This window comes from Macadamia integrifolia, chromosome 7 (genome assembly GCF_013358625.1).
Source record: "Macadamia integrifolia cultivar HAES 741 chromosome 7, SCU_Mint_v3, whole genome shotgun sequence".
In the NCBI taxonomy this organism is placed as follows: Eukaryota; Viridiplantae; Streptophyta; class Magnoliopsida; order Proteales; family Proteaceae; genus Macadamia; species Macadamia integrifolia.
This window is the reverse complement of record NC_056563.1, coordinates 21,291,822-21,304,820: the sequence shown is the minus strand read 5'-3', so window position 1 is coordinate 21,304,820 and position 12,999 is coordinate 21,291,822. Positions and strand designations below refer to the sequence as shown.

The 12,999-nt window shown below is 37.4% G+C and overlaps 1 protein-coding gene across 2 annotated transcripts in view; it reads right to left on the bottom strand.

Moving 5' to 3' along the window:
- Nucleotides 1-12,999, bottom strand: part of LOC122084101 (DNA-directed RNA polymerase III subunit RPC5) — a 58,393-nt gene that overhangs the window by 30,308 nt on the left and 15,086 nt on the right. For both annotated transcript variants that reach the window (XR_006141830.1, XM_042652162.1), the window contains exons 7-8: nucleotides 8,225-8,331; nucleotides 7,997-8,068 (exon numbers count right to left, since the gene is read on the bottom strand). Coding sequence is in view for 1 of the 2 variants with exons in the window: in XM_042652162.1 (XP_042508096.1) it covers nucleotides 7,997-8,068; nucleotides 8,225-8,331 (179 nt within the window). In the remaining variant the exon portion in view is untranslated. The remainder of the gene's footprint in view (nucleotides 1-7,996; nucleotides 8,069-8,224; nucleotides 8,332-12,999) is intronic.

Here is a 12,999-nt window from a genome sequence, read left to right as displayed (position 1 = left end):
AAAGAAGGGAAAAACGCAGCAATTGTGATCCATTAATTCTTGATGAAATGAATTGGAGTAGTGAATGGATAACAGGGGATTAAGAAGATGGAGATTTAGTCCATCCTGGAGACGACCTCACATGGGGAGATGTTGATAGAGCAGTTGGTGCATCTACATCGGTGGGGGGGTCGTAATTTACCTAGGAGGGCTCAAGGATCAACAAGTGCAGCCAATATTTGCTACACACGTCGTGGTAGGGGAAGGGCCACTATTGAGGAATCATCAGATGATGAAGTTGAAGAAGAGGACCACGATGTGGTGCGTGATGATGAAGATATTGAAGAAGACTTTGGTGATGGGCCAACTGATTCTATGAATCAACAACAACAGGAGGGAGAAGAATTAGATGTTGATTTGTTAGCTTGATTATGGTTAAACAAGAACAAAGTTTAGCTTGATGGTTTATTTTGTTGTTTTAAAATTTATACTTTAAAGCTTACTAAAGTTTAGCATTTTGGTTTATTTTTATGTTTCTTAATTTCCATTAGGTGTTTTTAATTCTCCCCAGGTAGGATTGGAACCCATAGCCTATCACCTATCATGAGTCATGACTCATATATTAAGGAACAAGGTTTCTCTTGTTGCTTAGTGTTTTAGTATCACTAACTTATATGTATTGATTGACAGGGGGTTTAAACATTAAAATATCATGGTTCATGGACTCATGGTCTATGATGGACTTTGTGGATCTCGTTTTGGGCATCATAGAGGTAAGTATATCGAACTACATACTTAAATAGTTAAATATTATATTATTTATAATATTTCATTAGGAATTATATGTTGTTATGCACTTATGCCTTTTGTTTTATTTATAGCTTTTTTTTTATGAATAATTTTTTTATTTTTTGTTGTGTTTTCTTATGTTAGAAAATATATCACTTTGCAATTTGCATTGATATGAATTTCATGTTGAATGTTGATTCTTGTCTCTTGATGTTGCTTAAAGTGTGTAATTTTTTCCCTTGATATTGCTTAAAGTCGTGCTTCTTGTATTTTGATATAACTTAAAGACTTGATTTTTTACAAGCAATTTAAAATTAAGTATATCATTGTTATACAGTTATATTAGATATTATAGATATATTAAAAAAATAGTAACGTCTTTTTTGGCGCCGTATTCGCCATAAGGCGGGCGCCTTCTCGCCTAAGCGCTTAGACAACCCTCCAGCGCCTTGGTTCGCCTTGGCGCCGTGACAACTATGGCCGGGACTGTTGATGAAACTAAATGTTTTACTTAACATTAGCAATCATAATAAAAAAATATGCCAGAAAACAGCCTAATTGACACCCTCAAAAACAGAAGTGACAATCACTGACTAGAGATGAGAACCATAAACCATGAACAGAAAATGCAAAAGGTGAGTATTATCAAAGAAACAACCAGAATAATATTGTCAGCAAATAGATTTTGATTAAAGGAAAATGAAACTGACCCATTCCCAATTATATTCACAAATAGATGAATCAATCAACTACATAAGGCCTAAAAACCAGGGCCAAGGCATGATCGTATTGATTTTGACTCAGTTTTAGCTAACAGCAAGACAAATCCATGTACAATAACGTTTCTGACAATCCCTCCTGTCACAAACATGTCAGAACTATTCATTTGAAAGCAATTTTCTTCTAAACTTATTACTTTCAAAGCTTATAAACCACTGCCTTCTTCTCCTGCTGTCTGTTTAGGATTAAGAATAGGTCTAATCGGACCTGCTTTTTTCATATCTCTCGTTATTTGGGTACCATATTCCTGGAAAACATCACAAACCAGAACCTGAACCGTTGTCAAGTCGTCGCCTAGGTGATGACTAGGCGTCCAGGCGGTTTGCCTAGGGCCTAGACGACAATCGTCTTGTTGCACTGCATGCCGCCTTGTGTTTTGGCACTTATTTATGCCAAATATCATTTAAGTGAATGTTTTTTATATTTGTTATTTCATTTAGTTAAGATATTATTCATAAATAAGCAAATATTCCCCATTTGAATCCAATAAAAATAGTTTAAAAATCAAATTTCAAAAAGATAAGAAGTTAAACCCCAAGTCCAAGAACAAAAACTGGATTTTGGTTATAGGGGCGATTTTCAATTTTTAAATGCTGGGGTTTTTCTGAATTATGAAAATTTTACAAATTCTACCATGTTAAATCATTGCTAAAAACCAAAAGTCAAATAAAATAATCTTTTGTTTTGATATCCATAAAATTATTTCCATTCATGCGATTTTAATAGCATTCGCGCACTTAAAAATAAGTTTGACCGGAGCATAACTTTGTTATTAAAACTCAGATTTAAGTAATCTTGGACTTGGTGGAAAGCTAGTTTTATATTATAACTAATACAAAAAGTCTCATGTAAAAATAAAATCATTTGACCAGTCAAACTTATTATAGAACAAAAGCATTTTTCTAAATTTTGATTTTTTATAACTTAATATGACTTAATGTTAATTTTTTATGATTTAATATGGCTAAATGTTGATTTTAATGACTTGATGTTGCTTAATCTTGATTTTTTATGATACAAGATATATATAGCTTACTAAATAATGTTAGACAATAGGAAAACTAAAAATAACTCTTGGTCGCCTTAAGGCGGACGCCTTCTCGCCTAAGCGCTTAGAGAAACCTCCACCGCCTTGGTTCGCCTTGCCACCGTGACAACTATGCTAAACATTATACTTAAACTACTAGGCTGAAGTGATCACGATTCGCAAAAGAAGATATGATTAAAATCATTCCCCCATTCAAACTCAGGGATGCAATAAGAAGCGGTTAGATTGACTGTTCCCCGAGCCCCATAAGACAATATAATCCAGAAGTCCAATTTCCAAATAAATCATTACAAAGATAATAAAAGATGAAAGGGAAAAGGACAGATAAACCAAGGATCGAGAACTCAATCTCAAGGCCAATTTCGACCAAGCTCGAAACTAACATATGGGTTGAAACCTGGCACTTTTTGGGGCCAACTCGAACCCAGAAAGAGTTTTTTGGCACTGATTTTTTGTGTGGTTGAACCAAGTTTGGCACTAATTTATGCCAAATGTTGGTTTGGTACTATTTATGCCAAATATCATTTAAGTAAATTTACTTTAAGATATTATTCATAAATAAGAAAATAAACCCCATTAGAATCCTATAAAAATAGTTAAAATTTCAAATTGCAGAAGGATAAAAGTCAACCCCCCCCCCTAGTTTAAGAACAACAACTGAATTTTACTTTGTTGGGGTGATTTTCAACTTTCGAATGCTAGCATTTTTCTCCAATCTAAAAATTTCATAAATCTTATCATGCTAAAACCTGAAAGAGCGATAAAATAATCCTTTGTTTTGTAGCCATAAATTAATTTTCATTCAAGATGACTTAAATAGCATTTATGCACACCACATAAGATTTGACAGGAACATTACTCCTTCAATATAAATCAAATTTAAGCAATCTTGGATTTGTTGGAATACTCAACTTTGTCCCTGAAGATCCACCAAAGGTTGGATTTGAGAGCCATGTGATGGGTGACTATCCAGCACAATTTGGAGAGCACTTTTAGTTTGTGCTAGTGAATAAAAGCCCCCTATCAAGCCTTGTAGGGGAGTGACAAGTTGTCAAGGAGTGTAGCCTTTGGTTGCCCACCCCTAAACTTGTAGCTTGAGGCCCATCATTGCCACAAACGTCGCCTGGTGCCCTGATGGTCCCCTTTAGAGCTAGGTTACAATTCTCCCTAGCTTTCCAACAAATCCAAGATTGCTTAAATTTGAGTTGTTTTGACAAAGTTATGTTCCGATCAAACTTTATTTGAATTGTGTGAATGCTTCTAAAATCACCCTAAACGAAAATAAATTTATAGTCATCAAGACAAAAGATTATTTTACCGCTCTTTTAGGTTTTTAGTAATGTTCTTACCTAAGCTTGTCAATCGATTTGGTCCTGGATATTCGGTTCGGTCCCTATTAGTGAGAGTGTGATCCAAAATCGAAACAAGAACGACTTAGTTCTAAAATGTTGTACTCAAAACAAACCGAGATCAGTTCGGTCCTTATTCGATTCTATTTGGTTCCTAGACCACCATCATCTTAGCCAAACCTGGTTCGACACCAATTCCAAACCAGGTGGTGGAAATAAACAAGTTTTGATGGGATAAGTGAATTTACATAGGTCATTCAACCAGTTTCAAGCCAAAAAATGCAAAATAGTCAAAATATCCTCGAGTTGGCTCGAAAACTGGTAAAGCTCAAGCTCAAGCTCGATTAGTTCCAGTTTATCGAGGTAAAATTCAGACTTACGAAGATTAAAAGCCAAACAGTTTCCTTGCCACAAATACGCATGAGCCCATATCCATTGAGTTTAAGCAGAAATAGTTTCAATACACCTATTGGATGGATCACATAAATAACTTCCAGCAGTAAGCGACAAAAACATAGACCAATCGACGTATTGTGAGAAATTTCAATGCTATAGAATGACCCAATCTGGAAACTCAGACTGAGATGAACCAAATCCAAACATAGGGGATTCTGGTCCAATCGGGGACAAGGGTTGGAAGCGATGGTAATGTAGGACTAGATTTGAACAATCAAACCAGACCCAAACAACAGGAACTTGTAAACCAAAAAACAACCAAAACCAACCCCAAGTTTATATCCGAAATCAGACTTCAAATAACAGTCCAGAAAAGACTACCGATCTCAATGAACAGTAACACAGAGAACAAAGAGTACAGCAGTAGCTCTTAGAATTAAACCAGGGACTGTATAAGATTACTAACAAATTCAAGTTTAACAGAATACACGATCTGCAGCCCAGAAATCAGCAGCAATACCAACAGAAATATCGATTTCAGAAAATAGAAGCTATGGGCCACTAGAAGACAAAAATATGGAGATTTTGATTATTTCAATAATGGCTGCACAGAAATAGCTCAAACTTTGATCGATCCTTAATGGGGTATGGAGGAACAATCGACCAGAATTTTAAAGTAAACCGACAACTGGAACTAACTCCAACAGCAAAGGCCGATGGACCTGTTTCAAGAATTCTGCAGAATTTCTGGACACAAACTTAAAAGAGTAAATACCTGATTTGTCACGGCAGTAATAGCTTGAATATAGACTTAAAGCAAAGAAGAAAACACACGAAGAATCCTCCTGGACTTCACGCCGTAAGGAGTCACTCGGATCACACACCAAGTCCTTCTTCCTTGATCAGACACAAGGAACAGCCATGGAAAAACCCAACGGCAGCAGCAAAAGAGCTTTCTTTTCTTAAAATTCAAAATCGTGGGCCTCAGTATGATGCCCTTCTTTATTTATAATGATGGGATATAAGATTACAAAGAATAGAAACTCAAAAATTTCTAAATATTGACTGAATAAACTACCAACATATAATTACTAAAACTGGAAAATTGTAATCTAGTGAAATTAGAAACTAACTTAGAACAGAAATTAGAAACTAATTTAAGACTGAAAAATAGAAACTAAATAAGTAACTAATAACCCCATCATAGCCCAAGCCGTGGGCCGTTAGAAGCAGCCCTGGTCGACCTCAGCCACTATGGTGATGGTCGACCCTCTTCCTCCTTCTGGAATATGTTTTCAGTTCTGCATCAGATGGAGGGCCTGTTAGGGAAGAAACCAGAGTAGCAAGAAGGAAAAGGGAAGCACACCTTCACACTCTCACATAGAGCTCAAACAATTCTTCATTCACTTTCAATTATGTCTTCTCAATCGGTTACAAGCAAGTATTTATAGAGAAAATCAAACTCCTACTTTGAAACATCCTAAACCGACTCTCCTCCTACATTCCCCACTTTGAAAATATAAGACAAAAACTAAAATACTCAATTATTTCCAACCCTTGTTGGACCATTCTTCTTGTCTCTCGACTTCCAAAGCCAGTCAAATGCATCTACATCCGGAAGGTAATTGTTATTTAGTTGGGTTTTTCATACTTTACACTTTAATTTTATATGGGAGTTTAGGTAGCATTGCTAGAATAGGACATTAAGGAAATTTTGCTTTCTAATTCTGTTTATTTTCTGTTTCTGTTTATAATGAATTAGAAGTCCTTTCTTTTATACAAGTAAGCTACAAGTAAGCAATCCAACATGATGGACAGATAGAAGTATCAAGATTCAAGATTGAACAAAGAATAATGCAGTATAGTTTGAGTTGTTGCTTGAGTGGCCTGTTCACCAGACCCGGTTGGTGCTCTTGTTTCCCCTCCCCTTTCTCCACCCCTTCTCCAACCTCTTCTTACTTCAGTTCAGTCTTTCCTTCCTTTTTTTCCTTTCTTTATTTCTTCTGCTCTTAATTTTCCCTCATTATTCTTCCCTCTTCCTAGTCATATTTATGTTCTTATTCTTTTTTTTTCTGCTACTGCCAAACAACTGGAATGAGAAGGTTTTATTGATCTCCCTCATCCCTAGTTCTTTCACATTTGAAGTTGGTACGCTGGTACCTACCCCAGGGGAAACTCTACCTGTGCGATTTGGTTTCAGAAACTTGAGTGGATTGTGAGATAATCCCCTTAGACCAGATCTGCTCTGTTTGCAATTTTTTCCTGAACCAGCTCAAATCAAATCTTCATATTCCTGTTTAATCAAGGTCTATTGGTTTGGTTATGCAACCTGGTAGGCTTAGGCGATTCTAACTTTAGTGTTTCAGATCTGTTTGAGTCGGATTTTAAGTGCTGCAGTTCGATCTCCCACCTTGTCTCTACCGTGGCTTCCGTGATTGAAGGTAGAAGAAGACACAAGTTTCTGAAATTACACATAGTTATATACAACAACAACAACACAACTCAGCCTTATCCCAATTAAATGGGGTCGGCTACATGGATCCGTGTATAAAATAAATAATAAAAAAAACTCTAGGACATCCCACTTACGAACAATTGGCAACTCGGATCTTTGCCCTCCAGGCAGCTCTATTAGAAGCCATACTAGGGTGAAAACCTATCTTTTGCATGTCTCTTCTTTAACCAACTCATCAGTGGTCACTTTTGGCCTGGCCCTAGCCCTTTTAGATCCATCCATCTGAATTTGGTCACTCTCTCGTACTAGAACATCCAAGGGCCTCCTTTGGACATGTCCAAACCATCATAACCGACATTCCCTGAGCTTATCCTAAATTGGGCCAACCCCCAAATCATCTCTAATCTAGTTATTCCTCTCTCTCTCTCTCTCTCTCTCTCTCTCTCTCTCTCTCTATTTTTCCGCACATCCATCTCAACATCCTCATCTCGACCACAGTCATCTTATCTATGTTACGCTTCTTGACTGCCCAACATTCTGCACCATACATCATAGCTGGTCTTATAACTGTCCTACAGAATTTTACTTTAAGTTTTAAAGGAATACGTCGATCATATAACACTCCAAATGCCCCTCTCCACTTCATACATCCTGCTTTAATTTTGTGGGAAACATCATTATCAATCTCACTCCCTTGTTTAAGGTAGAGCCCAGAAGTCACTTTGCTATTCAAAACCCACTTTGCTTTTGAATTTGTTTTACTTCATTCCCATTCTTATTCTAAATCCAAAAAAGCCCCTTGTCAAATTTTAATTACGGTTTTCCCCAAAATACTCTACTCAGTCCCATATGGTCCTAATTGTGCTAAGACTTTACAGAATCGCCACTATACCCTTAACTTGAGTCATTTATCATTCTTGGGGTCCACAGCAACCCAAAAGCAAGGTTTTGTGACCCGGGGTTGCATTATTAACCGTCTCAACACTGTTGACGATCAGACAATTATAATTAATGTACTTTCTCTTTTTCCTCTTTCTCAATGATCAATAATTAACTGGATCTACCAATCATTGGAATGGAACATAAATAGGGCAATAGAATGAAACATAAGAGGTGGAAGTATGATGTACAAGGAACAACAAAATGTATCACATCCAAATGAGATTTTATTAGAAATAGAAGGATGGTATATGGATATACCTTCTTGAAGAACCTTTTGCTCTGTCATTGTCTGTAGTTGTTTCAGGACATAAAGATTTGACAAAGTCATACCTTGAAATGGGAAAAAACAAATACCCCATAATGAGATTAATAAACATAAACCAATGCTTGACCTTAATATACATTGATGTAAATAGAAAACTTTCCGCTGAAACTGATTATATAATGCAAAATTAATTAAGTACTAATCAGTTAATAAAACCATACGGGCTCATTGAAAAAGGTATCAGATAACTTTCTTCTGCTGCCATTTTTTGACGGTATCTGCTTGAGAAACTGCTGTCGCTGCCATAGTATTCAAGTGAAACCCACGACTGGAAAATAATAAATATATAAATCCCAGAAGAAAATAAACTCCATAGATAGCAAAAAGGAAACAGAATAGAAATTATGTCAACCTACAAAGGCAAAGAAAAATAAATGAAGAAATACTTAAGCCATAGAAATCTGGTATACCCTAACAAAATATTGAGTATGTGTTTCTAACTGCTTTCATGAATTCAACAGGATTAATAATGTTTACAACTTTGAAAAGAATGTGATGTCCTCCACCACCCACCCCCCAAAATCCCTTCCATTTAGATGATTTACGTACACAACAAAATAAAAGAATATAATCAATGACAGCTATCAGCTCCCAAAATCAGCCAGGGATCTAGTTCCAGGTAAATTTTGCGATCAGCTATTGTGTCAACTTGTTTCAAGATAAACTAGTACAAAAAAAAAAAAAAAAGGAATCTAGGAAGAGAACTAGGTAACCAGGTTGCCATGAACATAAAAAAGAAATTAAGGATAAGATATATGCAATGTATATCTTCATCATCAGTCCCTATTACCTTTGTTGCTCGTCTCAAAGACAGGATTGTTTAGTTATCCTTGAGCAGAACATGTTCACAATATTGATTAATTAACAACAAACATAACCTTATCCCAACTAAATGGGGTCGACTACATGGATCCGATAAAAAAACAAGAATCAAGAAGCAATGAAATAAGGAAAAATAAGTGAAAAGGGACTAAGAGAAGCAAATAAGATAGAAATCCAAGATGCATCACAAGAACATCCCTTACACAGGGTCTACCACCCGGATCCTTGTCCTCCACAAAACTCTATCCATCGTCATACTAGAACCAAGCCCCACCATATGCATGTCTTTTCTCACCACTTCATTAATAGTCATTTAGGCCTACCCCTCCCTCTTTTGGCTCCCTCCAAATGAATCTACTCAATCTTCCTTAGTGGAGCCTCTACAAGTCTCCGTTGCACATGGCCATACCACCTCAACCGGTTCTCGCGGAGCTTGTCCTGGATTGGTGCAACCCCCAACTCATTTCTTATACAATCATTCCTTACTCTATCTCTCCTGGTCTTGCCGCACAATCCTCTTAGCATTCTCATCTCCGCTACAATCAGTTTGGTCAAATCCCTCTTCTTAACTGCCCAACACTCTGTTCCATACGTCACAGCTGGTCGTACCACTGTCTTGTAGAACTTTCCCTTAAGTTTAATAGGCATTCTTTTGTTACATAGTACTCCTGACGCACCTCTCCATTTCATCCATCCCACTTTTATTCTATAGGTAACATCATCATCTATATCACACTCTTTGTTAAAGATGGACCCTAGATATTTAAAACTATCACTCTGGGGTAGCTCTCGTTCCCCAAGTTTCACCACTCTGTCCCCTCCTCTAGTCTGACTGAAGGGGCACATCATATACTCTGTCTTTGTTCTGCTTATCTTAAAACCTCTTGATTCCAAGTTTGATCTCCATAGCTCCACTTTAGTATTAATTCCTTCCACCGTTTCGTCTATCAGAACAATATCATCTGCAAATAGCATACACCATGGAATCGGGTTTTGTAAGTGCTTGGTTATGTCATCTATTATGAGCGCAAACAAATAAGGAGACAGGGCTGATCCTTGGTGTAGCCCAATAGTAAACGGGAATTCGCAACTTTTACCCTCTATCGTCTTGACACTCGTCACCACTCCCTCATACATATCTTTGATTATATCCACAGTTATTCCCACCCCTTATCTTCTCTAAGACATCCCAAATGAGCTCCCTTGGTACTCTGTCATATGCTTTCTCTAAGTCAATGAAGACCCTGTGTAAGCAAGGTTCGAAATTTCGTTTCGTTTCGGTGGGTTCAGAAACTAAAATTTCGTTCTGTTTCGGTGAAATTTCAGCCGAAATGGTTTTTTTTTTTATTTGTTTCGATGGTCAAACGGTCATTTTTTTACTTGAAACTTGGTGGGTAACTTATTTTAAGGTTAATAAACATGCTCAGAACATAAAAATGCAAAAATATGAGGACATGACATTGTTTTAGAGTTGCACATTTGTTTGGTAGCAACCGTCGAACTGTTCTGAAAATTTTACCTAGTTTTCAAGAAAGAACTTTACCTTTCCTAAGCTTTGAATGTGTAGATCTTGTAGGAGTCCAATGGAAGTTAAATTAGAGGTTTGTTGAAGTGTTTTTCCTTCAAAATATGCAAATGGAACCGAAACCACTGAGATAAGCGAGACAGAGTCGAAATTTCGATCGAGATATGGTATTTATAACACATGGAATGCACCGACATGCGAGATACCAAACGATACCAAAATTTCGACCGAAATTTTGGTAAAATGTTATTTCGAGCCATATTTCGTTTCGGCCAAAAAAAAAAAAATCGAAATTCCGAAATTTCGTCGGTGAGATTTCGAACCATGTGTGTAAGTCTTTTTGTGGGCTCTAAAACCTTCTACAAGTCTCCTTAGCAAGTAAATAGCCTCTATCTAGATCTCCCTGGGATAAAACCAAATTGGTTCTCTATTACCTTAGTTTCCTTCCCTAGACGTGCTTCAATAACCTTCTCCCAAAGTTCCATAGTATGACTCATAAGTTTTATTCTTCTATAGTTATTGCAGTTCTAAATATCACCTTTGTTCTTAAAAATCGGGACCACATTGCTTCTCCACTCATCTGGCATAGACTTAGTGTACAAAATCTTGTTAAATAGTTTTGTTAACCAAGACACCTTGTCCTCCAAGGCTCTTCCACACTTCAATTGGGATCTCATCTGGTCCCGGAGTTCTACTTACCTTCATCTTTCGCAATGCTTCTATAACCTCGATTTCTCCAACCTATAGTATACATTCCTGGTGAGAATCAGCATGATGCCTAATCTCTTCAACTCCTGAGTCTCTCCTATTAGTCGTTGAATCTCCATTTAGTAGGTTGCAAAAGTAGTCACCCCACCTCTTCATAATGTCCTCATTTCGTACTAGAACTCTTGCATCCTCACTCTTAATGCATCTGATATGGTCCAAATCTCTAGTCATCCTCTCTTATATTCGCTATTTTATATCTCTTTTTCCCCTTGCCTTGTATTTAGAGTTTCATACAATTCATCATATTTCTTTGTCCTTGCTTTCCCCACAATCTTCCTAGCCTCATTTCTGGCTGTGTGATAACGTGCCCCATCTCCAGCCTCGTTAGTCCTTTGCCATAACTTAAAACACTCTTTCTCAATCTTAATGGTAGCCTGGACCTCGTTATCCCACCACCTGGTCTCTCTAGGGGTTCAACTCCCACCCTTTGATACCCCTAGAACTTCTTTGGCAACCTTCTTTATACAAGTCGTCATATCAGTCCATATTTCATTAGTATTCCTTTTCCAGTCCCATTTTCCTTTCTCGACCATTTTATCAGAAAAATATTTTATGTTAGCTCCTCATAAGCGCCCCCACTTTATCTTAGGGAAAATAAGTTTGGCATTTTTACATTGCTACCTATAGAGATACAGATCAAGTACAAGCAATCGATGTTGTGGCGTTAAACTCTCTCCCGGTAAAACCTTGCAATCTTTACACAACAATCTATCAGATCTTCTAGTGAGAAAGAAGTCAATTTGGCTTGCATGCTGCCCACTTTTGTAAGTAACTAAATGTTCATCTCTCTTCTCAAAGAAAGTGTTTGCAATGCAACAGTCATATGCTAATGCAAAGTCCAACACTGAGATCCTCTCTGCATTCCTTTCCCCGAATCCGTATCCTCCATAGATCTCTTCATAGCCTCTTGGATCTTTGCCCACATGCCCGTTTAGATCCCCACCTATAATAATTTTTTCTCCCTGACCAACACAAAGCATCACGTCAACCATATGCTTCCAGAATTGTACTTTAACACTTTCATCAAGTCCTGCTTGGGGCCCATATGCGCTAACAATGTTGATAATCTTGTCGTCTAGCACCATCTTAATGAAGATAATCCTCTCCCCAAATCTCTTTACCTCAACGTCATTTTTAAGGTCTTTGTCCACTACTATACCCACTCCACCTCTCCCACTTTCACTTCCCAAGTACCATATGATGTAAATACAACTGCACTTACCTGGTTAGACCAATAGGACCGGCTGTGGAAGCCAAGGGCCAAGAAGAACCAGCCCAGCCCAGGTTTTTGGTCCAAGAAGGGTTGGTAGCAGTTAGTTTTATATTATGTCTTTTATTTCTCATGTTTGTCTTTGGGTAGGATAAGTAGTTTATTTCAGTGTTAGAGTCTAAGTAGGAGTAGTCTTATTATTTCCCTTTAAATATTTGCATAAGCTCCATATTTGATTTTAGAGTGAATTTAATTTTAGAATTAGTGAATTTGTGCGTGGTTTGTGATCCCCTTCCCCCTCTTATGCATTTTTCCCTCTTCTCCCTAAGGCTACTCCATCAATTTGGTACAAGAGCCAAAGGATCCCCATCCCTTCCCCTCCATCTCTCTCATTCCATTCCCATTCGCTGTTCTGGTGCCTACAGAGACTGGAAAAAAAAAAAAAAAAAAACCTTCCGTCCAGAGAACCAGAATCGATCCCCTTGTTTCACCGCCCTCCTCCTTCTCTCCCAAGTTCCTTTTGTGATCGAACCCCTCTTCAAGGTTCAGGTTGCACCCAAAAAAAAAAAAATTCTTACCCATCGTCCCAACTGAAACCCCAACCCCACCCC